At 45.2% G+C, this 27,000-nt stretch overlaps 1 protein-coding gene across 1 annotated transcript in view; it reads left to right on the top strand.

Moving 5' to 3' along the window:
- Positions 1 to 24,909, top strand: part of GNA13 (G protein subunit alpha 13) — a 43,952-nt gene extending 19,043 nt beyond the window's left edge. The window contains exons 3-4 of the mRNA XM_047081536.1: positions 13,759 to 13,809; positions 19,354 to 24,909. Coding sequence (XP_046937492.1) covers positions 13,759 to 13,809; positions 19,354 to 19,926 — 624 coding nt within the window. The 3' untranslated portion in view covers positions 19,927 to 24,909. The remainder of the gene's footprint in view (positions 1 to 13,758; positions 13,810 to 19,353) is intronic.
- The last annotated feature ends 2,091 nt before the right edge of the window (positions 24,910 to 27,000 follow it).

The raw sequence follows: 27,000 nt of genomic DNA, 5'->3' as shown, positions 1-27,000 counted from the left end.
CGTGTAGAGCTGGCCTCTTTGTCATGTTTAGTTTGAAGACCAAATTAATGGGGGGGGAAAGACATGGAACCCTTTGTAGAGATGGTGTATTTCAAATATTTGGATGGTTGTAAGCTCTTTTCATTTTAGAGTCATTTTGAAAGCTGCGAACAAACTCTTACAATATCATTAGGCCGGCTATTAGGTATAATGTTAAGAAATTAAGTATAATGTTAGAATCTTAGATTTTAGATAAATAGTGTGAGCAGAGCAATATGGTAACTTTCATATTTCATGTGACTCTGTGAAGAAAAGAAAGAAAGGACAAATAAGATGGGAAATTGAGTCTTTGAATAATAAAAAATACTACCTTCTGTCTTTGTTATTAGCCACATCCTTAGATTGACACAGAGAGTCTTGATTCATTAACCAGCTTTCACCCCAGACTTTTCCGGTTTGTACCTTATTTATATTTGGCATTTGAGTCTTAACTGTAAACCTATATAAGTAAATGCCAGGTGGAAAGGCTTACATTACGCAAGTCTATTTGTAGAATGTTGTCCTAAAGGCTTCTTATTTAGATATGGCTTCACCATGGTATTTGCAGGGCTGAAATACTAGTGTATACAAATATGAATTACTGATTAAAAAACATCTAGGTCACTTTTATATTTTTTTTAGGTTTTTTAATTTTTTATTTTAGAGAGAGAGAGAAGATGCACACACAGCTGGGGAGAGGGTCAGAGGGAAAGAGAGAAACTTAAGCAGGCTCCATGCTCCGTGGAGAGCCCGATGCGGGGCTCCATCGCACGATCCTGGATTCATGACCTGAGCCAAAATCAAGAGTCGGACACTAGGGGCGCCTGGGTGGCGCAGTCGGTTAAGCGTCCGACTTCAGCCAGGTCACGATCTCGCGGTCCGTGAGTTCAAGCCCCGCGTCGGGCTCTGGGCTGATGGCTCGGAGCCTGGAGCCTGTTTCTGATTCTGTGTCTCCCTCTCTCTCTGCCCCTCCCCCGTTCATGCTCTGTCTCTCTCTGTCCCAAAAATAAATAAACGTTGAAAAAAAAATTTAAAAAAAAAAAAAAAGAGTCGGACACTCAGCCAACTGAGCCACCCAGTCACCCCCCAAAAAAACATATAGGTCACTTGTAAAAGCAAATGGATGTTTCCTTTTGAATGGATTTCTCCAAAAGTATGCTTAATGAAGCCTGCCTAATGAACACTCGGAAAACTTTGATCTAGCTTAGTTTGGGGAATTAAGAGACTGATGAGAAATAAAGAAAGGCATGTTACACGCATACCGAAACCTTCTTGTGGCGATCGAGGCGATGCAATTTGGCAGTGTGACTTACAGGTGTAATCAATTTGAGGAGTAAACCGGCTTCTAGTTTTCTCTCATCTCTTGATCCTTTTTCCTCTTTGAAATATTCCAAACTTGCAAATGGAGACTGACTTACTATGCATGGAAAGTATGTAAACAGCTTTAAGCCATTGGACTTAGCCATTTCAGAACACAGACATCTATTTCGTAGTTTACTGGTACTTCTTCGGGAAAAGTTTTGCTGTTTATAGCACCAGCACTTTGCTGGTTGGTTCCCTATATAAAGAGAAACTGGAAATTAACTTTGAGGTATGCTGTCATTTTCAGAATCACATGTATACTTAGATTTCAGAAGACAATGTCTCACTGCTTAATTACCTTGGTAATACAGATTTTCTCTAATATTTCTTGTACTGTTATGTTTATTTTTAAAACCGAAAACTATTTTAGGTAATGCTGGTCTCATAATAAAAGGTTTCAACACGTACAAATGGGATACTTTTTAATTCGCTTCTTTTTTCTAAATGACTTTTTTTGTCAGTGTTTTCTGCCACTTACAGGCATGCTGAATTGTCCTGCAGTGAAGTTCTAGACACTTTACAAGCTTAAACGATGCAGTTTATTTAGTAGCAAAGTAAAATCTTATACGTTATTTAGACTTTGCACTTGATCGAATTTCATCTGACCTTTTCATCCCGCAGGGTAATTCTTACCTGTTTATCAGGTAAAAAGGTAGCGTGCTAGGGACGCCTGGGTGGCTCAGCCAGTTAAGCGTCCACTCTTGATTTTGGCTCAGGTCATGATCTCACAGTTCGTGAGTTTGAGCCCCGTGTCAGGCTCTGTGCTAACAGAACCGAGGCTGCTTGGGATTGTCTCTCCCTCTCTCTCTGCCCCCGGCCCCTCCTTCTCTCAAAAATAAATAAACTTAAAAAAAAAGTAGAGTGCTTCCTATTAGATACCTCGTGTTTCTTTACCTTACCATGCAAAGTTTGGGTGTCTGTTGTCGAAGCAAAATCATTTTGTAAGTTTAATTGAGGTTTTAAACAAGTTCTTTAGGATCCTATGCTGAAAGTGGCAGTCCTGATTTTTCTCACTTGTGCTTTTATAGCAGTTTAACAGTGTTCTAACTGGATTACCAGGTTCATCAATTTTTGACCATAAAAATCTTGGGGCGTTAGCTCTGAAGACTGTGGACTATGGCAGGCATTTGAAAATAGGCTCTAGAGGGGCGCCTGGGTGGCGCAGTCGGTTAAGCGTCCGACTTCAGCCAGGTCACGATCTCGCGGTCCGTGAGTTCGAGCCCCGCATCAGGCTCTGGGCTGATGGCTCGGAGCCTGGAGCCTGTTTCCGATTCTGTGTCTCCCTCTCTCTCTGCCCCTCCCCCGTTCATGCTCTGTCTCTCTCTGTCCCCCCCCAAAAAATAAATAAACGTTGAAAAAAAAATAAAAAAAAAAAAGAAAATAGGCTCTAGAGATGTGGACAGGAAGGCAGCTAGAATGGTAGGAAAGTATGTCTGAGTGAGCAAACCAATAAAGAGAAAGAAAGAGAAGGCTCTACTCGTAGGCGTAATTCCACTGTTTATGTCGCAATTCAGAGCTGTCCGTTGAAGGCCTGATGTTCTACATGTGAGACCTAGTTGAACATAAGCGATACTCGAAACCTACTCTAACAATAAGATAAAGCTAAATAGGTCTCTACTCTCATTTCTTAATATTCTTGGCATTTTTGCAAGGCTTAAAAAAAAACCCACAACTGATTTTGTGTAGTCAACACCAAAAGTCTTGAAATGAACGTAAAAGCCAATTTTGAGTAAAACGAATGTCCAGATCTGAACCGATGCTGGAATGGCTACATCAGAGTCCCTTTTCTTGGAGCTCGTTAAGCTTTTGATTTGGTAGATCGTGGTGGGCTTGGGAATCTTCTCGCTAGCACGTTAGAAGTGCTGAGGCACTGCCAGGCATAAGGCCGTGGGTCTGGAACTGGAGTCAGAAAGCTTTCTGAAAAGGGCCAGGTAGTATGGGGCGCCTGGGTGGCTCAGTTGGTTAAGCGTCCAACTTTGGCTCAGGTCCTGATCTCACGTTTTGTGAGTTTGAGCCCCACATCAGGCTCTGTGCTGATAGCTCAGGGCCTGGAGCCCGCTTGGGATTCTGTGTCTCCCTCTGTCTCTGCCCTTCCCCCACTCGCACTGTCTCTGCCTCTCTCTCTTACTCAAAAGTAAACATTAAAAATTGTTTTGGAAAAAAAAAGGCCAGGTGGTGTGAGTGTGATGTTTTGTTTCATTTTCTTAAAAATTTTTTTTTTTTACATTTATTTATTTCTGAGAGACAGAGAGACAGAACCCAAGCAGGGGAGGAGCAGAGAGAGAGGGAGACACAGAATCTGAAGCAGGCTCCAGGCCCTAAGCTGTCAGCACAGAGCCCGACGCGGGCCTCGAACTCATGGACCACAGGGTCATGACCTGAGCTGAAGTATGATATTTTAAACTTTGCATGCCAACAGACAAAATTAAGGCCATTATGTAGGTATTTATATAGTGAGAAAACAGATTTCTACAAGTTTTTTAATCAATGAAATTCAAAATAGAATAATAAAATTGTGGACAGTGTTTTGCAGTATAGGTTTACTAATGAGAAGAATGGGATTCTTTTGGAGATGGACATTTTGCTTCATAAGGGCTTCAAGTGTTAGTGTTTTCTATCATGAAAATCAACTGCAAATATTCATGAAGGCTGATGTGTAGCGAGATTTTATATATTTCATCCTTAAAAAGAAAAGTCTGTTCACACAGGTGGGTACTGCCACCCGAGCCTGTGACTTTAGTTGAGCGCAGTCATTGCTTGGAAGACATCTCTGGGATTGTTAGATTCTTCTCGACGCTGCCTCTTGGCACGGCGTCCCTGGCATCGCAGGTTATCACTTCCAGTGGAGGGTCAGGCAGCAGCTCCTCCGTGCGCAGGGAAGTGGATTTTGGAAATGGGAAAGCGTCCCTTTTACTCGCATGGGGCTCTGGAAGATGCTGCTGGAACCGTCATCTGTACGCGCGCTGCCAACGTGAGCACTGGCACTGCCGTTTAGTTTCGGAAAAATTGATCTGCTGCAGACCTAGTGCGGGGATGGAGGCCTCACCTCTTGTTTCGCCTTCCGACAGAGAAATCCTGCAAAGCAGTTCGACATTGCCTCTGATTAAAATAATGCCACTTGTCGAATTACCACCGTGTAAGTTTTGCAGAAACTGCTCGGCCTTTTAATTTGGGGTTGAATTCCTTAAGGTGTGTGTGTCATCAGGTCTTCCCTAAAGCCAGTTTCCACAGCCGTTCGTGGTCTGCAATAGGGACAGGAGGTAGTTCCTGTTCATCCGTTCGTTCCAACAATCTCAGTAAAAATTTACGTCTGCTAAGTTCTTGAACTGTGTAATAGGACAAATCAGCGTATTCAGCTTCTGTTTCTTACAAAAATTCACGGAACCGATGACGGCTAAGTCCGTGGGAGTCAATTAAATTATTGTTGACACTTCTGGTTCAGTAACACAAGACAGATCCGTATACTTCCCACAGAGCACCTAATAATACAACGTGTGGTCATTTTGACGGTCTTTCTAAATTTGTCTTTTTTCTGCTGCGCACATATTTTGACTACCATCAGTTGTAACACCCCGTGGCATATTATAATTGAGGTTGTGCTGATTGAGAGTATTCTCAGCTCCCCTGAAAGTCTTCCCATCTGTAGTTCTCCCACACAGACTCTTCATACGGGCGAATTCTCTAGTCCCTGTAGACCCGGCATTGATTCCTAGAGTAAAAGACCACTGAGCAGTAAGTGGTGGTCCTTGCATGGCCAGCAAGTCTGAGCCGCTTGGAAACTCATTAGTTTCAGTCTCCTTCCATCTTTTACTTGTGAGGAAATCTTGCTGTGATGTGATGAACTTTTCCCTTTTAAATTTTGTGGTTTTTCTGATTGTCGCTTTCCTGCGAGTTGGGATAGTTTTTGTTTTTGTTCTTTAATGTTTAATTTTGAGAGAGAGCGCTAGCAGGGGAGGGGCAGAGAGAGGGAGACACAGAATCTGAAACAGGCTCCAGGCTCTGAGCAGTCAGCACAGAGCCCGACGCGGGGCCCGAACCCACGGGACCGCGAGATCATGACCTGAGCTGAAGTCAGATGCTTATCCGACTGAGCCGCCCGGGCGCCCCGGAGTGGGATGAGTTTGAAGAGTGTTTAGTCTGGTGACGTTGACTACATCGTATTCTCTTAGCGTAGCCACCATGTCTGTGCATAGTAAACACAGTGTTGCTCCATTGAATTTTGTTCAGCAAAACGATCCACATCCCATCGTGCCTCAAAGGCGGGACATTAAAAGTCCTCTCTTGCTTTTTGTTTTGACGGATATGCACTAGTAACAACAACAGAATCATGAGGCACTCACGGCGACATTTGGGACATTTTCAGGCTGTAATTGCATCAGTGCATCGTGTCGTGCAAAATGAAGAGAGCTACACACAAGGCCTGTGTCGCGACCACTTGTGGCTGTGGCCACGTGGAAGCAGCCCAAGCCAGTGCGTAAGCAAATGAGCAAAGTCGTGTTCCGATACGGTTTTATCTATGGACACGGAAATTTGAATTTCATATCATTTTCAGATGTCATGAAGTCTTCTTACGATTTTTCCCCGCAACCATTTAGAAATGGGCCACACAAAAACAGGCGGTGGGCCGGACTTGGCCTGCGTGCGGGTCGTAGTTGGAGGATCCCTGCTCTAGAATATGGTTACATAAGAGGAATAATCAATGGTCCTCGGCCAGCCTTTCCTTGTGCCCCAACAGTAATGTATCACTGCTGTACTTGCATAGACTTTTCCGTAGTTCTGCGGTGAGGATCATTTTTAAAGCTCCTGTTAACACATTGCCAAGTTGCTTTCTAGAATATGCATGCCTTGCTTTTCACAAACAAATCTGAGTTAAGTCCAGCTTAAATTCCACATCCTTTTAAAGTTGTAGATTCTAAATGCCGTCCTTTATACATTTTAGCTGTGCAGAAGAGAGCGTTGAATAAATTTGTCACTTTTTCAGTAACTGGGCAAATAAACTGCCAAGCTTTCCTGTGACTGCACATTTGTTTAATAAAAACTATACTCTAAATTGTGTCCTCAGCTTCTCCATTACCTTTAAACTCAGGGCCTTTAACTTCTTTTGTTGCAAGCAAAGAATCTTAATGAAACATGATTCTTGAGAATGAGGGATAACGTTGAGGCTATTCCTAGTTTATTTCCTTCTTTTTTTTTTTTTTTTTAAAGCTTTTCCTAGTTCAGACACAACTTACAAAATATAGTTCATAGAACCAATAGGCTGTCAGTGTTGTGAACCGAGGAAAAAAAGATCTAAGGGATGACAGAAAACATCTTAAATTTTAAAAGTCGTAAGTATGAAATGGCTTTTCTTCACAATTTTACGAAAAATTCTCTTCGGTAACATCAGACAGACTGGGGAAAGTTACAGTGCAGTCTCAAGTCATAACCAACAGAAAGTGAGCGTCAGACCCCTGGTATTTCTGGCCTGATACCCGAAATTAGTTACTTCTGTCTTAGCCAAGAGACTAAGCAACGTAGCTTGAATAATGAGTCACAGCACAAGTGGATTTAGGATTCATAGACACCGAGATACAGGGAAAGGAGAACTTAAATTGAAATCGGTTATACAAACTGAAATTGGTAGCCAGAGCAGAACTTCAGTAATGATCCATCGGACCACGGAACTTCCTCATTTTATTGACGGTTAAACTGAGGCCTGGAGAAGTTTAGAAACTCGCCGGATCAGTGTTAGAAAAAGGACTCGAATTCACATCTTTTCCTTAACGTTAATAATAGATCATTAGAAGACTTTGGGATCACTTCTGAAACTGTTACGTTGGGAAAAAATACTTGAGGGAAATTTCCCCCTGGTAATTCATACTCCTTCACCACACACTCCGGGGCAGGAGGGAGAGGAGGCCCCCAGGGGCCTGTGCTGAACTAGGTGTGCATTTGCACGAGGGCTGTAAAGCACGAACAGGGCAGGGTCGTCTTCAGAAGCTCTGGCCTCCTGAGAACAGAGAGTCCCGTATTCATTTTCCACGTCCTTCGTGATTAGACCGCAAGTGAGACATATTTTATATCTTTAATTTGGAATTGTTTTTTGAGATTGTAGAAAGACAGGTTCTCTCTCTTTTTTTCAGTAAAGCCCTCTCTCTATAAAACGACTGTAAGAAATTTCCCCTAAATGACCCACTTCAGAAAAGTATTCATCCTTTTATTAGCACGTGTGTTTGCACACACCTAGGCGCACGCGTATGGGCATCTGTGTGTGCGTGGGTTTAAAATTGTTTCACAGTCACTTAACTGGGGGGGGGGGTGCGCTGACCTCTTCACGGAAGGAGGCTTTAGTCTGCAGTCGTGCACAGTAAAAGATTCTAGAACCGTTCCCGTGCCTCCCACTCAGGGTTTTCCAACTAATGGAAGGATCAGTAGTTTCACCTGTGGTCTAAAATTAACATAGCTTTTTATGTTCAGGGAGTTATTTTAACCATACTGTATTTTTTCAGAGGCATAATGTTTTAAAGTATTTACACCTTGAATAGATACTGGCTGAGTGATAGTGGAGAAGGCAAAGCTTGGTCCAAGTGTAGTCGTTTGGCAGATGGGCACCTTATTTGGGACTGTAAATAATTGTTAGAGATAATCCACACATTCACATGTGTGGAAGTGAATTATAAATGTTTTCTACAATCTCAAGTGCACAAGGGACTGTGTAAATTACACTGATGAAACTTCCTTCCGTGGAAGTTGAAATTTAATAAGAACACATGCATATTTTTCTCTTATCATTTGTTTTGGGTGAGATTATGAATCCCCAATAAACAGAGACCTGTGGCAATTTGAACCTAAAAGATCTAAGGTCTAGGGAATGCAGTTAAATCAGGACATGACAGGGAAAAGACCTTAACTTTTTATTTTTCTATTTGTAATACCAAGAGAAGAACAAATAGGAATGATTTTCTCTTTTTTTTTTTATTTGAAAAGAGAATATAGGTACTCATTGAGGTACAAAGTTACCTTTTCCATATTTAAATAGAATAGTTAAAGCATACGTAATACAGACCCATTCTTATAAATCGTTGGATCCAGATTTGTTAACAGAATTAAGAACGTTTGGATTTCAGAAAGATAATACCGTATATGTACTGTTTATTACGTAATACCCACAGGGGTCTTTTTGTTTTTTTTTTCAGCGAAACATCTGAATAGTTTCACCAAGTAGGAGAAATAAAGACTAAAGAACCTAGGTCATTTTGCTCCCAGTTGAGTGTTGGGGGCCGAGCTTACCAAAAGAAGTTGTAGATAAGGGGTTGTAATTTCTTTGTAATCTTCACTTTGTGGTCTACTACTTTAATTTAGGGTTTAATGGTGTAAATATTTCATATGTGGCAATTATATTAAAATAATTATCGGATGATATATAATGTTATTATTATATTAGTATACCAAAATGTATTAAATCATTACCTTAATGCTAAGTGGAAAAATGGACTTCCAAATCTTGCCGTCATAGGTAGCGATCAGTAAAATATCTTTTTGTTTGTAACATTTTATTTATGTTTAATAAATTCCTTAGGATGGTTGAAAGTTCAGGGGCACCTGGGTGGCTCAGTCGGTAAAGCGTACAACTCTTGATTTCAGCCCAGGTCATGCATTCACAGTTGTGAGATCAAGCCATGTGGGGCTCTGTGCTGACTGTGGAGCCTACTTGGGATCTTTCTCTCTCTCTCTCTCTCTCTCTCTCTCTCTCTCTCTCTCCCTCTCCCTCTCCCTCTCCCTCTCCCTCTCCCTCCCTCCCTCCCCCCCCCCCGCCCCCATTCACAAACACAATTCTGTCTCTCAAAATAAATAAACTTAAAAAAAAAAGGGCAAAAGCTCGCTGAAAGTTTCACCCATACTACTCATAACTTTCTAAAAAGTTTGAATTCACAAGGTCACTAGAAAGAGCATACCAACTTCCCTAGACCGCCAGAAACAATGGGTTGGTTATAAGCTTTTTTTTTTTTTTTTTAGGGAATGGGGGGAGCTTGGCTGCTTTAGATGATGTGTTCATCTTAAGGTGACTTTAACTTTCTTTTATTTGACCCTCAAGATAAACAGTGTACTAATTGAGATAAGGTTTTTGTGTACTTGAACTTTTGTTGTGGATTTGGATACGGAACCTATCATTTTCTTGGGCACACACAGCCCCCTTGCTCTGGGATTTCTGAAATGAGAAGCGTCAGTTGTCACTATGTGGGGCTTCTCCGAGTTTGCGCCTTAATTTATTACAGACACATCTGCGAATCAATCTCCTGTGACCTCTGCTCAGTTCATCTCCATCACAGTTTCGCACTGTTGGCTAGGAGCAAATCAGTAGGACCTTTGTGGCAGTGAGTAGTGAGTATCTTAAAAATGCCTAACCTCTCTGCCTTGGTAATTCTTCTGAGATCACTCAGGACATGATTCAGGAGCACATACAGCTGTTTATCACAATATCATTTACTTTTAAAATATTAAAAGTGCTTATTAAAAATAGAATTGAAATACACAACATTAGATCAGTGGTTTTATTTAGCTTTTTGTATAACAAATACTAGGAATTATTTTGACCATTAAATTTACTTCCCAGTTATTTAAGTGGAAAAATCAGGATGCAAACTTGTTTGTATTGTTTCAGCTATAATTGGAAGAAAATATCTTCGATGTTAACGGTGGTCGCCCCTGAGTGGTGGAAGTGATGGCTCTTGCCTCTTTCCTTCTTTGTACCTTTTTCTAGTTATCAGTTTCCACAGTGAATTTATATTAAATCCAAAGTCAAGGAAAAAGCCAATAAACGCGATATATAATACTACCAGTCCAGAAAACACCTTTTTTAGAAACTCGCTAAATTTCATTTAAGGTGTTTGACATTACATAAGTATTCAATATACACATTACTGAAAGGGTAACAGTTTTGTTAGTCTGAGTCATATATAAACAGAGTGACTTATCTTTTATCGTATTTGTCCAAGAGGCTCTACTTCAGTATAACGGAATTGTTATTATCTGTTTGAATTTGACTTTTAAAATACTTTTGGTGGGTCCTCTGGGTGGCTCAGTCAGTCAAGCGTCTGATTTCAGCTCAGCTCGTGATCTCACCATTCGTGAGTTTGAGCCCCACATCGGGCTCTCTGCTGTCAGTGCAGAGCCCGCTTCAGATCCTGTCTCCCTCTCTCCCTGCCCCTCCCCTGCCCCCTCTCTCTCTCCCTCTCTCTCTCTCTCAAAAATAAACATTAAAAAATAAAATTAATAAATAAAAAAATAAATACTTTTGGGTTGTACGAAGAGTCCTATATGTGGATATTGATGTTATTTATAGATTAAGCCCAGATTCCCTTTGGCTTATATATTACATTAAAATTTGTGATATAATGCAAAATATCCATACAGGTTTGCCCAGATAATCTCTTCATTGATCTGAAATGAATTCCTTGAAGATTTTTTTTTCCCGTCTCCTAAAAATCATTTTTTTTTTTTTGATGTTTATTTTGGTGAGAGAGAGGGGGGTGGGAGGGACAGAGAGAGAGGGAGACACAGAATCCAAAGCAGGCCCCGGGCCCTGCGCTGACGGCACGGAGCCCGACTGAGCCACCCGGGCGCCCCTAAAAGTCATCTTTAGGTGCTGTCAGTGCTGTACAGGGTGCAGAAAAAAGCAAGATCGTCCGTCACTGCTTAAAATCATGCGGAGATCAGTCAGACCCCCCCACACCACCACCCCTCCCACAAGCACACACCCATGTACCTGCTCGTGGCGCACACGAAGGCGGCGGTTGTCCAGGTGGGGTCCACAGACCTCCGGGGGCGTCCTCGAGTCGGCACTCTTTGCGACGACACCAGGACGTCGCCTCCCTTCCCCCTGCGTTCTTGCACCCGCGGCCGAGGAAGAGCAGCAGTGGCTGTGAAGAGCCGGCACCTTGGCACGGATCCACACGTTGGCTCCAAACAAAAGTGGTATTCTTACCACCACGCAGCTGCCATTTCTCACACACACACACACACACACACACACACACACCAGTTTCATTTAAGATGAGCCTTAATGGAGCGTGAAAAATTATTTGTTTTCCATCTCAGCCTTTGAGGGGCGCCCGGGTGGCTCAGTCATTGAGCATCCGACTCTTGATTCCGGCCCAGGTCGTGATCTCGCGGTTTTGGGAGTTCGATCCCGGTATCAGGCTCCATGCTGACGGTGCAGAGCCTGCTTGGGAGTCTCTCTCTCCCTCTCTCTGCCGCTCCCCTGCTCACACTCTCTGTCTCCCAAAAAAAAAAAAAAAAAAAAAAATCTCCACCCAAGAGCGCACACCTCTGTACGACAGAGCAGGAGGCGGGTGGAGGCACCGAAGTAGGTGAACAGCACTTCTGCAGCTCGTTGGACCGGGCGCTGAACTAACCGCATTTTTCACGGAATGCCATTTGACTCGAGAAAACCATCAGCTTGCTCAGACTTGGGCACTGGACAGAAAATACATGTTTTAGAAAATACAGGAAGTTAGCCTGTCCCCTCAAGGAAAAGAAGGGGGAGTATTTGCTGCCATTGATAAAACTTGAGCTTTGAAGTGAAAATCAAAATTGAGGAAAACTTGTTTTGGCCCACCACCGTGAGCTTGTCAGCTTCCCAGTACGTGAGGCTTCTGATGAGATGAAGGAGGTCCTGATGACCGTGATTTTCTTAACATTGTGTAAGGAAGCATGCCAGCTTTGGAAGATCTGTTACTTAGCTGCCCGCCATCTTCCCTGTGACCAGTGCCTGGCGTCACAAAATGGCGGGTGGGTCACAGATCCACTCTAAATACAGTGTAAGCCAATGAATTTTCATGTAACACAGCGAACTAACGTTTTTAAAAACTACCACTTGTCAAGTTTTGGTATAGTAGCAAAAATATAATTATCTGAAAATATTTGATTAAAATACTCCCTTTTCCAGCTACATTTTTGTGAAAGGCCAGGCTTTATGTATATACTCAGCCGGAACAACCTGTAGTAGCAGGTGCAAATGCAGAAGCAAATGAATGTCTCACTGTCTTTTATGAGCCGTACTAAAATATGTTAGCATACAATGAATGGGTTTATTATCAGTGTTCTTTAAGGAATTTCTATTCATTTGTTTTTTTTTTTTTAAGTTTACTTATTTTGAGAAAAAGAGAGCATGCGAGCGAGAGAAGGGCAGAGAGAGAGAGAGAGAGAATCCCAAGCAGGCTCCCCTCCACCATCTCAGAGCCTGACATGAAGCTCGATCCCATGAACCACGAGATCAAGAGTCAGACACCCAACCGACTAGGCACCCAGGAGCCCCTAAAGGAATTTTTAAATATTTTAAAAATTTCTCAATTTTACTTTCTAATATAAATATTAATAGCTATTACCCACATGAAGAATATCCTCAAGAGTCTTAAGATAAGTAAAGGGATTCTGAAACCAAAAAAAAAAATGGAAAATTGCTGCTTTCAGGCCTGTAACTCGATGTCCCAGAAATCACCTGAATTGTAGAAACTATTGGTTGGTTGCCCGTCCCGCCCCCCCGCCCACCTCTCCCCCTTTCCCTTTCCAAATCAGAACTTCTAGTCAACTAGGATCTTCAGGTGATTACCCCTGAACATCACAGAAGCACTGCCTTCTGGAACTTGTGGCAGCAGTCATGGGCAGGGTGGGTGCTGTGCCCAGGGAGAGCGTCCTGGGAGAAAGAGCCCTTCTTGCCCCAAATGGCTCCCCTCTTCTTAGCTGTCTGTCCTCTGTTCAGGTATTTCCTCTTAAGAATGTATACTCATACAGTTTAGGTGTTGGAAATTGACTGGAGCTCTAGTAGAAATCTGGGCTCGGAGACAGTAGGCTGAGTGAACACTCAGGAAGAGACCTGACGGAGACGTGAAGCCTGCAGCAGTTTTCAGAACCTTCTAGAGCAAGGCATGTCTGTCCAAGCAAGTGCCTGTCACCAAAAGATTTTACGGTGTTCTCACCTCATCTCTGGTTTGCTCGTGACACTAAAGATAACCACCATTGGCATACACTTAAGGGGGAAGAAATGCAGACACTTAAACTGTAGTAGTACGTTTATCTCAAAAGCCGTTTTCACCTTTTAATTGCATCTTCCCTTTGGATACGCAGAGAGTTCTATCAGTAAGCATCCCTGCAGTGCCGTCCACGCTGAAGGTCACTGGGTGCCGCTCAGGGAAGGCAGTTGTGAAGCTAACCAGGCTACCACACTCGGCCAGAAGTAGACGTTGTGTATGGTTTTGGTGGGGTTAGTTGTTCACTCTGAATTTTGTGACTAAACAAAGTGTGTTTGGATTAAGTGTGCAGCCAGACAGTTTAATATAAACTGTTGTAACAAAATCTTCCATTTCTAAGCCCTAATAACTATTTATTTTTTTGTTTTAGGGTGAATCCGTAAAATATTTCCTGGATAACTTGGATAAACTTGGAGAAGCAGTAAGTTTTTGTTTATGTTTATTGCTGTTTGAAAGCAATAGGTTATTAGGCGGTTTAGAAAAATTATGTATCGAGCTGTTTGCTTCTTCCTTCGTCCTGGCGGCAGCTTTCGGACTGTTCCAGCTTCATTTTGTCTCCCTCTGTCATCCAGATCACTGCCATTTCCCTGAAGAATGGCCTGTCCTCTGGTTCGTGAACATAAAACTGTTTAGAGAAAGTTTATGTTTGAAAATGAGATTGCACATTATCTATTCTACTTCATTGTCTGTGTGTGTGTGTGTGTGTGTGTGTGTGTGTGTGTAAGCAGAAACGGGACACGGTGGGTTGTTTGATTTCAAAACCTTTCAGCAAACGGTATTTTTCAGCTCGGAAGCGCTTTGCGTTGAGTTACAGTGTGGGAGGGCTGGATTCTGAAGGCCGGCTGAAGAGACCCCCGAGTAGGAGAAGGAGTCCCCCTGGGAAGGAGAGTTTCTGGTTTTCCTCTCAGCTGGCACCGTGGCTGGCTGGGGCTCCTGGGCCTGCTGCGGGCAGGGCGTCTGCTCTGTTCTCTGTGCCGGTCTCACGCCAGAGACCTCCCTGGAAGACAGGTTGCTGCCGTTCAGAAAATGTCTGAAGGCCATGGCCCCACAGTCATTGGCACCTGCTGGATTTACGGCAGCGTTCTTGGCCTCCTCTTTAAAGCAAATTTCTCTAATACGTTGTAGTACGGTCTCATGGGTTCTTTGAGGTTACCTTTCAAAGTAAAACTGAAAGAAAACCTGCAATGAAAAACACCCGCTGCAAGTAGGAAGGTGGCATGCTAACGTATCTAGGACATGCGAAAATGTGCCTTCTTTTTGCAAGATAAATTTTGCATCCTCTTATTTTGGGTTTTGCCAAATCGTACTTGTCTGCCCTGAAGTCCGTTTGTTTTTCTCTTGCCTGTCTCCTGGACACATGTGTTCCAGAAGCCGGGAATCTCTGTATGAGTCTGCGTAGTAAGACTTGATTTCGTGGTCTCTTTTCCATCTGGTTAGAATGTAAGCCTTAAAAAAGTTACATGTAGGCCAAATGGAGAGAGCCTTAGCAGGGAAACTAGTTTTTAAGAGTTACCGCATGTTTTCCAAACCAGACGGTGCTGATTTGACCTGCTCTTCTCAGTTTGCCTTTTCAGATCAGCTTTCCTTGAGCGCAGCATTCAAAGTAGGTCCCTCGTCTTGCATTCAGTTTCAGCCCTTACTTTTTTCAAAGATCTTTGCTCTCTCTACAGCTGGTTATTTCTGTGTTTGCTTGTCTTCTACCTGCACCTCTTGCCATAAGGGCAAGGATCTCATCTCTTGATGGTGAAGGGTTGAGTTCCTGATGCCTAGTGACAATGCCTGGCATACAGCAGGCACTCAGCAAATAACTTCTGAATGCATGGCCGTAGGCCCCTTTGTACTGGCTGCTCAGAGTCTTAGGTTGAGAACAGTTCCGAGGCCACATCTGGAGTAAACCGGAAAAGGCGCTGCGATCAGTAAGTAGGTCGGTGTAAAGGAGGGAGGACAAAGCTGGCTGGGCTACAGACTGGCCATTCATCCTGGCGTGTCAGACTCGTCACGGGGTTGCGTTTGCTTCTCCGTCTCTGAAGTACCAGGGGTGCTGAAGCCCAGCCGTGCGCCCCTTGACCCTCTGGGAGGTGGAACAGCGCGGAGTCCAGGACGTGGCTGTGCGGCCAGACCTGTCTCTGTGTGAGCAGAGGCATCTTGAAACCCGAGTTTCTTGATATCGTGGGCATCGTACGAGACCTGACCTCACGGGGTTATGGGGTGGTTACGTGAAATAAACCCTGTGTCTTAGTCTGCTCAGTGTGCTGAGACAGAATACCATAGACCGGGTGGCTTAACAGCAGACATTTACTTCTCACGGTCCTGGAGGCTGGTAGTCTCGGATCACGGGGCCAGCGTGGTCATTCTCCGGTGAGGACTTTTCCTGGCTCGCAGACTGTGGCCTTCTCTCTGGCTTCTTCACGTGGCTTTTACTCAGCACATACACATGGAGAGACAGGGATCTCTTAACTCTTCTTCTAAGACCGCCAAGACTATGTGATCGAGACCCTTCCCTAGGACTTCATTTATCCCTGCTCGTGTCCTACAAGTGCTGTCCCAGAGTACAACCACTTTGGTGTTAGGGCTCCAGCGTGTGAACTTTGGGGGGACATAGTTCAGTCCGTAGCGCCCGGTAAGGTATTGGGAACAGTGCCTTCCATGTAGGAAGTGCTCGGTGTTGGCTGTTTTGCTCTTTGATCCCTGATTGTAGGAAACTCGTTCTAGTCAGAGACAGAATTACAACATACATAAAACCACGCAGAGGACAGTTAAATGGTACTGATCATGAAGGTCGTATTAGTTCCTAGAACAGAGAGAGGTGTTTTGACCGGAGAGGCTGGAGCTGGGCCGTAAGAGTATATGAATCTGAACTGTCTGAAGGGGGAGGCGGACTTAGGAGTTGCGGCCCCCCAAGATGGGAGACAGCTGGGTGTGTTTAATTTTAGGAGGCACATCCGTCTGGCAAAGGACACGTGACAGTCTTGGCTCTGACTTATAAAAACAGATTCCTAGAAGGCATCAGCTGGGGTTTGGATGCATCGTTCTTGCAGTTGCACTTGTGCAAGTGGATGGTCGTGGAACGGTCTCAGGGTGTGCAGCTTTGGGCAGATCTTGATCTCAGCTCTGTGGTAAGCCTGGACAATGTAGAACAGAGCCTGCCGGTTCCAGAAAAGCCAGGAGTAAAGAGGGTCGTGAAAGCCAGTCAGCCAAGTGTGGACCGGATGCAGTGAAGAACCTCACCGTAAGTTCTGAAGTCATGGTGCCGGGGGGTTGGTCTGAGCGGTGTAGGGACGGATCCAAGAGGTGTGAGGCATTCAGGGCAGGGAGAGGGATTCAGTGGAGAGATAGCAATCCACACCGGAGGAGGTGAAAAAATGGGGGATGGCGGAAATAAGGAAAAACAGGATTGGAAATAGAATCGGTGATGCTAGAGCGGAGTCCACGGTGACAGGGGGGCTAGAAGAACTCTGAGGGCGTGGGCGGGGGGGGGCAGGAAGCAGGGAGGAAAGCGTGCTGGTGGTGCAGAGGGGTCGTCTGGGGAGAGAATGAGTTTTCTGATTGAGTGTGTGTGTGTGTGTGTGTGCGTGCACGCGCGAGTAGATGACCAAGCGCAGTGAGCAGTGAGCTTTTAGACATGAGACGCGGGCCACCTGACGGGAGCTTGCCTGGTGGTCCCAGCCTTCTGGATTCCCTCTCTGCCCAGCAATGCTAGCGGGAGGCGCAGCAGAACAGCTGGACTGGGTGCCCCGCACGGTCAACTCACTCAGTCCTCGCGGCCCCCCGTGAACCATATGACCCGTATCCCACCAGTGAGGATGTGGAGACACAGCAGGATTCGGTGACCTTCCCAGGGCCACACAGCTCGTGTGTGAAGCGCGGGCTCTGGAACTCACAGTTGTAATCGCTGTTACTCTGCCAGGCCACTTAGCACTTGATCGCATTGTCCTGGTTTGGAGGCGTCCTAGGAATTAGCTTTTAGCTTCCTGACTAGATTCTGAGCTTCCAAGTGAGGCAGTAGTAAAGAACTTTTCATTTCTATAGACTTAGAAGTTTAAAAAAACAAAACACCTTAGGACTGGTGTGTTTCTTTCTTTCTTTCTTTCTTTCTTTCTTTTAAGTTTATTTATTTTTAAAATTTATTTCGAGAGAGAGAGCACGCAGGGGAGGGAGAGAGGGAGACAGAAGCCCAAGCAGGCTCTGCAATGTTAGTGCAGAGCCCAGTGCAGGGCTCGAACTCACAAACCGTGAGACCACGACCCGAGCCAAAATCGAGTTGGTTGTTTAATGACTGAGCCACCCCAGCACCCCAGGGCTGGCGTGTTTCTGAGGCAGCTGGCACGGGCACACGCGGTAAATTTGTACCCTGTTTCTGGAAAGCAGTTAGGCTTTGAGTGTCCAGGGTCACCAAAATGTTCATAATCTTTGACCTCATAAGCTTATTCCTGGTTATTTTATCTCAGGAAATAGTCCAGAAAGGAAGAAAAAAAGTACATGTGTGAGAGTTTTAATTGCAAAATTTGTGTTAAAGCAAAAAATTGGAGGAACAACCTTAACGAGCACTAGTAGGAGAATGTTTATGTAAATTACAGACCATTAATCCAGTTGGTATATTTATACTGCTTTAAAATGAAATACAACTGTATCAGCACATGTAACCGTTCATGGTCAAATGTTAAGCCAAAAAGTAGGGGCAGGCTGAAAATTGTGTGGATGTGCTGGTTATAAGGAAAGTAGTGAGTGTGTGAACAGAAGCTAAAAGGAAACCTGGAAACGCTGACATTGTTTATGAAGGCCCTAGAGTCATGTCCTGAACGGTGTGGATTACGGATAACTGAGAACCGCCTGCTTTTTTTTTTATTCTTAACTCCATTGTACCGTGTTGAGGAGATAACTATTCACATTATGACGAAATTTCAAAATTATATTATGCTATTTGGAAAAGCATAAAATACAGCATCGTGACAATTAGCACTGTTTTAAAATCTTACCTCAACTTAAAAAAAAACAAACAAAACAGTTTGACCCTGACAACGAACATTCAAGAGCTCTCCTGTTCAGTATCGCCAAAGAGCTATGTCAGAGTTCTGGAAAAACGCTAGTTTGAGAAGAAAGAACCAGTTCTAGTGCATCAGGAAGGACGTCGTCAGGGGTAGTCGGGGACTCGTGAGACAAGCAGCTTCCTGTAGGGGTCGCGGGCTGCCTGGTCCCGTTCCCAGGTCGGGGCCCCTTGGGTCTTTGCGCAAGCCGTCCCTTTAAGGCAGGTGGGCCGGGTGTGGTCTCCTTCGTATGACAGGCAGGGGCGCCGTCACTGGGACCCAGCTGCGTGGCGGGACCCTGGAAGCAAACCCGGGAGGTGACCCAGGGCGAATTCAGTGTATTAGCTGTGCTAGGCAAGTTCTGTCCACGCGCGTGGTGTGGCCGCAGTCCTAACGCGGAGTGACCCGTGTCAGCGTTCTTAGTCACGTTCTTAGTCCCTTAGTAAGGGAGCATCTGGAATGAGCTAGAGCGAGGTGGGCAGAACCCCGCACTGGGAAGTGACCCGCACGAATTGGCGTTTCAGCCCTCACTGCTTTCCGCGGAGGGGCAGGTGGGCAGGTGGGCAGGCGGGCGCGTGCGCAGGAAGGTCGGGGGTGGGGGGGCGGTGAGGGCTGGTACTAAAGGCAGAGGCACAGCGGCGGGCGGGGGGTGAAGGCCGCCGGTCGGGAGGACCTAAGTCTGCCGGAATAGCGGGGCTGAACAAAACAGTCCGCGCTGCTCGTTTGCAGCGTATCGTGAACCAGTCTCCGTTCGCTAACAGTTTACTCTACCTTGGCGCTTTGTGATGAGACTAGTCGTGCCGATGCTTGGAGGAAGGCAGCCAGAAGTCCTCCAGAAGGCCAGTTTGTCTGCATATGCACTCCCTCGACCAGGCAGCAGTACGTTAGAAACTCTCATTCCTTCCGGGTTCCCGAGTCTAAAGCGTTGTCTTCTCTTCCAGGATTACATCCCATCACAGCAAGATATTCTGCTCGCCAGAAGACCCACCAAAGGCATTCACGAGTACGACTTTGAAATTAAAAATGTTCCTTTCAAAATGGTTGATGTAGGTGGTCAGAGGTCAGAAAGAAAGCGGTGGTTTGAGTGCTTTGACAGCGTGACGTCGATACTTTTCCTTGTGTCCTCCAGTGAATTCGACCAGGTGCTTATGGAAGATCGACTGACCAATCGCCTGACAGAGTCTCTGAACATTTTCGAAACGATCGTCAACAACCGGGTTTTCAGCAACGTCTCCATAATCCTTTTCTTAAACAAGACAGATTTGCTTGAGGAGAAGGTGCGAATTGTGAGCATCAAAGACTATTTCTTAGAATTTGAAGGGGATCCCCACTGCTTAAGAGACGTCCAAAAATTCCTGGTGGAATGTTTCCGGAACAAGCGGCGGGACCAGCAGCAGAAGCCCCTGTACCACCACTTCACCACCGCGATCAACACGGAGAACATCCGCCTGGTTTTCCGCGACGTCAAGGATACTATTCTTCATGACAACCTCAAGCAGCTCATGCTGCAGTGACGTGCAGAAGACTGGCTGGTTTCATACCTTGTGTCCCTTTGATTGTTTTCTGTGTGTTTTGTTTCTTAACATAGCAGTTTACAGCAGGAATTAGAAGCGTCTTGATTCTGAGTTTAACTTCTGGGAAACCTTAGTCGTCCTCCCTGCGGACCTTGGTTTGTGGCGCAAAGCTGCCGAATAGCACACGCCGATCCCTGTCAGAGTTCAGCCTTTGATCTGTTTCACTGTGGCTTCCACTTGAGGGGGGTGTAGTTCCCTGCCGAGCGTCTTCCTAGGTACAGTTCAGCCTTTAGCTTCTTCCCCTCTTCCAGCTGAGTTCTCCTGTAGTGCCAAGTAGAGAAGGTGCCCTTGACTGTTTCTCGGGATGAGGTTAAGAATATCCGGTTCTCAAACAAGCCAGACCCCTTTTTATCTGCCCTGCCCACGGCAGCGACACCTGTGCCGAGCCTTACGGTGACCTGTTTGAAAGGTGACCTGTTGGAAAAAAGTTGGATCTAAGGACTGGCATTCTGTAGATGCACGCAGATTTAGCCTTCGTGTGTTTTTAATTGCTTATATACCCAACAGTTGTTTCATTTTAAAATTTCTGTGGTTTCTCAAGGTAATGTTCTTACTTAGTGTTTTAAAGTTTACATAAGGATTCCTGGTCTGATGCTAACGAAAGTTCACGAATGGTACGGGGCAGGGGGCGGGGAGCAAGCAAATGCCTTACATGGTGTTTTGATCCAAAGCAACGAGTGAAATATAATTTGCCCTTTTCATGTTTAAATCTCATGTAATAAATGTGCCATATGTGAAACGTTCTGGCCAAGCAGCAACTGAAAATGGCAAGTAGCTTGATAAGGGAGCTTTCTAGATAAACAGAGCCTCTCCAGGACGTCCTGTGCTTTTACTTCTCGGACTTTGACGTCCTGTCCCGGGATTCGGGTCCTCGCTGTAGAGAAGAGCTGTTGTGGCCGTCACAGACATCTTTTCTTTTGCTCTCCTGCCTGTTCCCATCAGCTCCAGCCTGGCGCTCATGGGAGGTTTTGTTTATTTGGCAGCTTGCCAAGGGCAGAGTTTTCTTGTCAAGCTACTCAAGAAGGCATGATCTGAGATTCCTGTTCATTCTCGGTGGCTCTCTGAAAGACGCAGCACGTACATGCTTGTCTCGTTATTGCTTATGAACTTCTAGCTTTACTGAGGTACATTTGGAATGTTTTAAGGCTGCTTCTAAGAATAAATAGTAATTTCTTCAGTTCACACCGAAAGAGGATCCCATGTGACCTCTCCTCGCCCCTCACCGACCCGCGGGCGCACCCCTGAAGCGGCTCGTGATGACGGGTCTGATCATCGTGAGCTCAGCGGGCTGGCTGGTGTCCTGAGGACACCACCCGGCCGGTTGTGTGGCATGCGACCGGGACTAGAGAGACAGGTGCCCGCGGCCGGTGGCCGTTTGCAGAGTCCAGCAGCTTTTCGCCTTTTCCTGAAAATTGTGATTAAGACTGTGATATCTGCCACTTTACTGTAGAGCTGTGTTCTCAGGTATTCCGTTGCCTCGAAGGTCCTTGCGAGATGGGTCAGCATGACGGCTCACGCGGCCTTTCCGAGGCCGCGGCTCTTGGTCCGTCTGCCGTCTGGCGGGAGAATAGGGCTTTGCAGGGAGCGAACCAGGGGTTGCTCGTGCCGTTCCTGACCTTTCCTGCGCTTCCGGCACCGTTCTACCTGCGCGCTGTTTCCGCGCTTCGGTGATGCGCGAGCCACAGACACGCAGCCCTGCGTCCTCGTGCGGGCGGTCACGGTATACAGTCCACGCGCGTTTGAGTCCTTCTGCAGCCGGTGCTTCTTGCCAAGAAGAGCGTGGTGTCCCAGTTCACAGAATTAGGATTCAAGCTGAGTGCTAGGGAGTATCTGAATGTGTGCACAGTAACATTGGGACTTCTTGCTGGAGAGTCTGTGTGTGAATTTTGCGGATGGTCCCCTGGCCTAGCCAAAACCATTGGCCTCCAGTGGAGGCTCGAGTTCGTTCCCTGTAGAAGAGGCAAGTCGGTCTTGTTTATTCAGTTCTGTTGAATAGCGACGACCTGCACGCGGAGCAGGCCCGTTGCCTGACGAGTCCCCCGGTGACCCCCTTTTGACTGCCTCCAAGCAGTGTCAGAATGCCTCGTACGTAATGGTATTATTTTCTGTACCTGTGAGTTCTCGAGCTCTCCTTCCTGATGTGCCGCCTCCGATGTCCCAACGTTCTTTTAAAGCGAAACCTAGGCCGTATCCTGAGCCAGCAAATCACTTGTATTGAATGGCACGCTTGTTGAGACAGAGGAAGTGCGAGGCTCAGTCTGAAGGCTTTGGTCCACCCTTTTGGAAACCATCGGAAGGAGTCTCCTACCTGTATTGTGAAAGCTGGGTCCTTTGGAAACACCGCTGTGCGGAGGAGGAGGTGAAATTCAGGACCAAACGAAAGGGTGCTCGTAGCTTTCACCGCGCCAATTTCTCAGCGCAGTTGTTTGGTGTGTTGGCTTTTCAAAGTCTTACTGGTTATGATTTACAATAAGATGTGCCTGATTCTCCGTTATGTTGTGTTCTTTGAATCTGAATGTCTTGTTCTTTAATTCTTGAAAATGTCACACAAGTGTCCTCATTGGCCTCAAAGAAATGTAGAGCAGAGTTGCCTTATAAGTCAAAGAACACCACGCATCTGGGCCTTGATTTTTATAGGGAAAAGGTTTTGTCACATGTTTTCCGAAGAGCCACATCATTTAAGGCTTGCCCCTGCCACTTAAATATTATTTTTTGATAACCCGAATCGTTGCTTTCTGCCAAATAGCGTATGAATCGGAAGTGTTCGCTTGAGTGTTACTGTCTGGAAAAGGCACTTGGGTGGCGAGACGGCAGCCACGGCCAAAGAAGGTGATGTGGAATGAACAAGATCCTCCGTTTTTGTTTCGTTTTCTTGGAAGTCGCCCTGGTGGGTATTTCACATAGTGAAGACCCTCTGGGCGATCTCTCAAGCGGGGTTGTCTGGGGCAGTCCTCCTGCACCCGGTGACGGTGGCTGGTTTAAAGCAGAAGGAAGTTAAGAGTACGCGGATACCAGAAATGATTCGAAGTGTCAGTTTGGACGCAGCAGAAATCGTGGGCTCTTTTTTTTTTTTTTTTTTTTTTTTCCTGTAAGAGAGAATGAGTAAATCTTAACCTCCGGCGTAACCCCAAATACTTGTATTTATGCTTTTGATAAGATGTATTTTCAGCATTAGTCCACATAACCGGTTATGCCTTATTTATGTGAAGAATAAAGTTACCAAGTTCTGTTCTGTTCTGTTCTGAGATTCCAGTCACTATTTGAGAAGGCCTCAAATTGGTGCTTTCATTATGTAATGATACATTTAGACAAAACCCCAAACCAAGCCATCTGAAACAAGGTTCTCTCCATTGCAATTTGTAGCAGTGTCATTTCTGTGTATGTAATAAGAAGGCTAAATATCAGTGTTAACTCTGAATTTCTTGTTTGAAATCCATGAAATCATGTCTGTAAAGCTTAGTCAAACGTTTGTAACAAACTCCCCAATAAATCTAGAGAAAGACACTCTGTTAACCTTTTTACTGCTTTTAGTTTTATTTAAGGAATCAAGAGCAGAAGTTTTGCCTGTGTCTTTTTCAGTTCAAAGTTTGACTTAGTCCAGGGGTCACCTTGTGTCGCTTTCCTGTCATTTTCCCGTTGTGCTGCTGCCTGTACAGGGACTGATTTTCCTTTCTTGATGGGAAACAGGCTGGCCTTCCAGCCCAGTAAACTCGAGGAAGGGGGGAATGGATGAGAGCTGGGGGGGGTGGGGGGGGGTGGCGGTAATGAGTCTCCACATTCCAAATACGGCAGACGGTATAATACATACCTACCCATTATTTCATGGTACGAGGTTAGGGCTTAATGGATTTATGCTAGAGATTGAAGTGTAAGTCTAAGCCTGAACACTTGAAACGGGTTGGACTTTTTGGCTGTTTCAAGTCCCATCAAGGCAATGTTAGCCTTAGGCCGGTAAGTGATGAGTAACATCATGTGAAGGGCAGTGTTTGTACCGCTATCATTCTTGTGTCTTTACTTGAATGTATAGTTAGCGTTGAAGTCAACGTGTGCGTTCTTGTGGCATCCAGGTCTAAACCATCTGACCTCGCACGCCAGAGCTCAGATGGAACAAAAAAGAGTTGAGGATGGGGCAGTATCTTCTCGGTTGGTGGGAGGTTTTGGAATCTATCCAAATCTGCTGTTGATAATGATAAAAATTTCCAGATGGATCGAAGTATGCAAGGACCCACCATGCAGCACCTTTCAGTCTGTGGGTGTCGTGACAGAAATACGCTAGCTACTTGGTATCTGATTTGGGTTTGCATTCAGAAAGCTTGTTGATGATGTCTCTTGCCATAATAAGTGATACCTTTGTCCTCAGTTACGCCTACTCGATGGTACCAAGGGGGAAACACAGAGGGAGCAGGAAGGGGTGAATTCTCGGGACGTATATGTAACAGCACAACCAGCTTCACCTCTTACTTGAAGGCAGAACGGCAAAATGTTTCAAATGGCTTTTCTGTACTACTCCACCGTGATGAGAGCTCATTTACCACAAGAAGCCTTATCAAAAAGTATATTTTGTAACAACCTCACAGATCCTGTACCCAACAAAACATGATTTGTATTAGCTTTGTATAAAAGTATTTGTGGCTTAGGATTTTTTATACATATTATATCTTTTTATAACTTTCCAGGAACTAATAAGCACATTATCTGATACTGTTGTTGTAAATTTTTTTCTGTCGGTGCTTTAGTTCAGGGATTGGCAATAAATTATTTCTAAAGGAGGTCTGAAAGTGGAAAGGATGGTTTGATTTTATAAAATGAGTTGCTAGTCATTAAGGCTTTTTACTTTTGTACATACTTTGCAAAAACTTTGCCTCGTGCTATTAATATTCGCTTTGTAAAAATTACTGACACTTAATAAACATTTATAAACTATTCAATACTACGATGTTATTTAAACCAACAGTTTGCTAAACGTAAAGTGTAAAGCAGACACGTAAAGTTTGAAAGCCAGAGCATAGTCACCGAAAGCCCGTAAAGTCTCTCTCGGCAGATCTCCAACCATATTTTGCCTTCCTTCGTAATCTGTCCGTTTTTCCCGACCTTTAAAAATGGAGATGTGGGCTTCATCAAGGAAGTTCCCAGACACTTAGCATGTTTGCACATGGGAATGGTGAGATGGGGACCACTCGTTTAAGATCTGTTTGTTTATTTTTTTTTAATTTTTTTTTAACGTTTATTTATTTTTGGGACAGAGACAGAGCATGAACGGGGGAGGGGCAGAGAGAGAGAGGGGGACACAGAATCGGAAACAGGCTCCAGGCTCCGAGCCATCAGCCCAGAGCCTGACGCGGGGCTCGAACTCACGGACCGCGAGATCGTGACCTGGCTGAAGTCGGACGCTTAACCGACTGCGCCACCCACGCGCCCCATGTTTGTTTATTTTTGATAGCACAAGTGGGGGAGGGGCAGAGGGAGAGAGAGGGAGGCACAGAATCCGAAGCTCCAGGCTCTGAGCTCTCAGCATAGAGCCCAGTGCTGGGGCCCAACAGTGGGATCGTGACCTGAGCCAAAGTCAGACACTTCACGGATGGAACCACCCAGGCGCCCCTCCCCTTAAGTCCCCTTCAAGTGCACTAGGGCATTTCAGGAGTTTGTCCCACCTGCGGGAATAATGCCCTTCGGTCTGTTGTAATTGAAATGGTGTTTTAAAAACAAACCCACACGTTAACCACTCCTTTTTCTTTAGATTGTGATTTACAGAAGAATGGCAGCCGTGGTGGAGTTCCCCGGTGCGCCACACGCTTTACGTAGTTGCCGCAATGCACATCTTACCTGCCTTTGTCTGGTACATTCGTCACAATGAATCTTTATACTTATACTTTGTTATTAACTGAAGCCCCACCCTTCATTCAGATCTCCTTAGTTTTTCCCTGATGTCCCTCTCGGCTCCCGAAGGCATCCGCACTACCACTTGCATTCAGGTCTCTCCTCCGGCTCCTCTCGGTGATGACAGGTTCTCAGGCTTTCCTTGTTTTCGATGACCGTGGCGGGTTTGGGAAGGGACACGGGTCAGGTGTGTTGCAGATCACCCCTCTCCCGGGATCTTCCTGATGTGTTTCTCACGATTACGCTCGGTCATGTGTGCTGGGGGCCACAGAGGCAAAGTGCTGTTCTCGTCAAATCCTATCCAAGCATAACACTCATCTTTTCTCTTTGCAACGTCAGCGAAATTAGAAGTTGTTAAATAACTTCTGGCACGTTCCTGCCTTTTCTGAAGTGGCATGTATTGAAAACTGAGCACGTACTTCCCCGAAGCGGAAGGAAGGGTCCTTCCCCACAATAGGACTTGCGAAGCAGATACCAAGAAAGGTTCGGTGGCCGTGGCTGTACCCCCACACTGGTCGGCTCCCGGCCTTAGTGGCGAATGAAAACTCTGTTCTAAGGTCTCACCTTTAACGTGAAGTTTCACCGTTGGTTCCAAGAAAAACTGAGATCGAGAAATTTGGACTTAAATATCTACAAATCTCTACAGATCTGTACCTTGGAAACAGGTCGTTAAAGGCTTGCTTTCAGAGATTTAAGATCTTTTAAAATTGAAACTAAACTCATGTGAGCGTTTGGATCCCCAAAAGAAGTCTTTAAACACACACACACACACACACACACACACACACACACACATTTTTTATGCTGTCGTTGGAAAAAGAGAATATTCCTTTGTCAAAGGAAATGGCTAAAAGTCCAGCTGTCGTCTGGTGAAATGTTTTAGCACCGTCATGGTTAATTGGCATGAGATGGTCTCAAAATGACCTGTTCCGTTGCCCACAGTGTGGGTTGTTGCAAGAGAAAAAAGAGACTCTAGTTGCAAGAATGCAGGAAACTCAAGAGTTTATAGGTTCAACCAGAGGTTTGTTTTGGTGACGGGAAATTTGGCAAATCCTCAAAAAACTAACGACCGCGGACCATGTTTTAAAATAGACTGTATTTTTTTCCTCAGAAATTAGTGGGGCAACTGAAATACAG

The sequence above is a fragment of the Lynx rufus genome, unplaced genomic scaffold (genome assembly GCF_022079265.1).
Source record: "Lynx rufus isolate CCGP_SWC_20201006 ecotype Redwood Valley unplaced genomic scaffold, mLynRuf1.p SCAF_18, whole genome shotgun sequence".
In the NCBI taxonomy this organism is placed as follows: domain Eukaryota; kingdom Metazoa; phylum Chordata; class Mammalia; order Carnivora; family Felidae; genus Lynx; species Lynx rufus.
The sequence above is the reverse complement of the archived record's forward strand: the minus strand, read 5'-3'. Positions and strand labels throughout refer to the sequence as shown.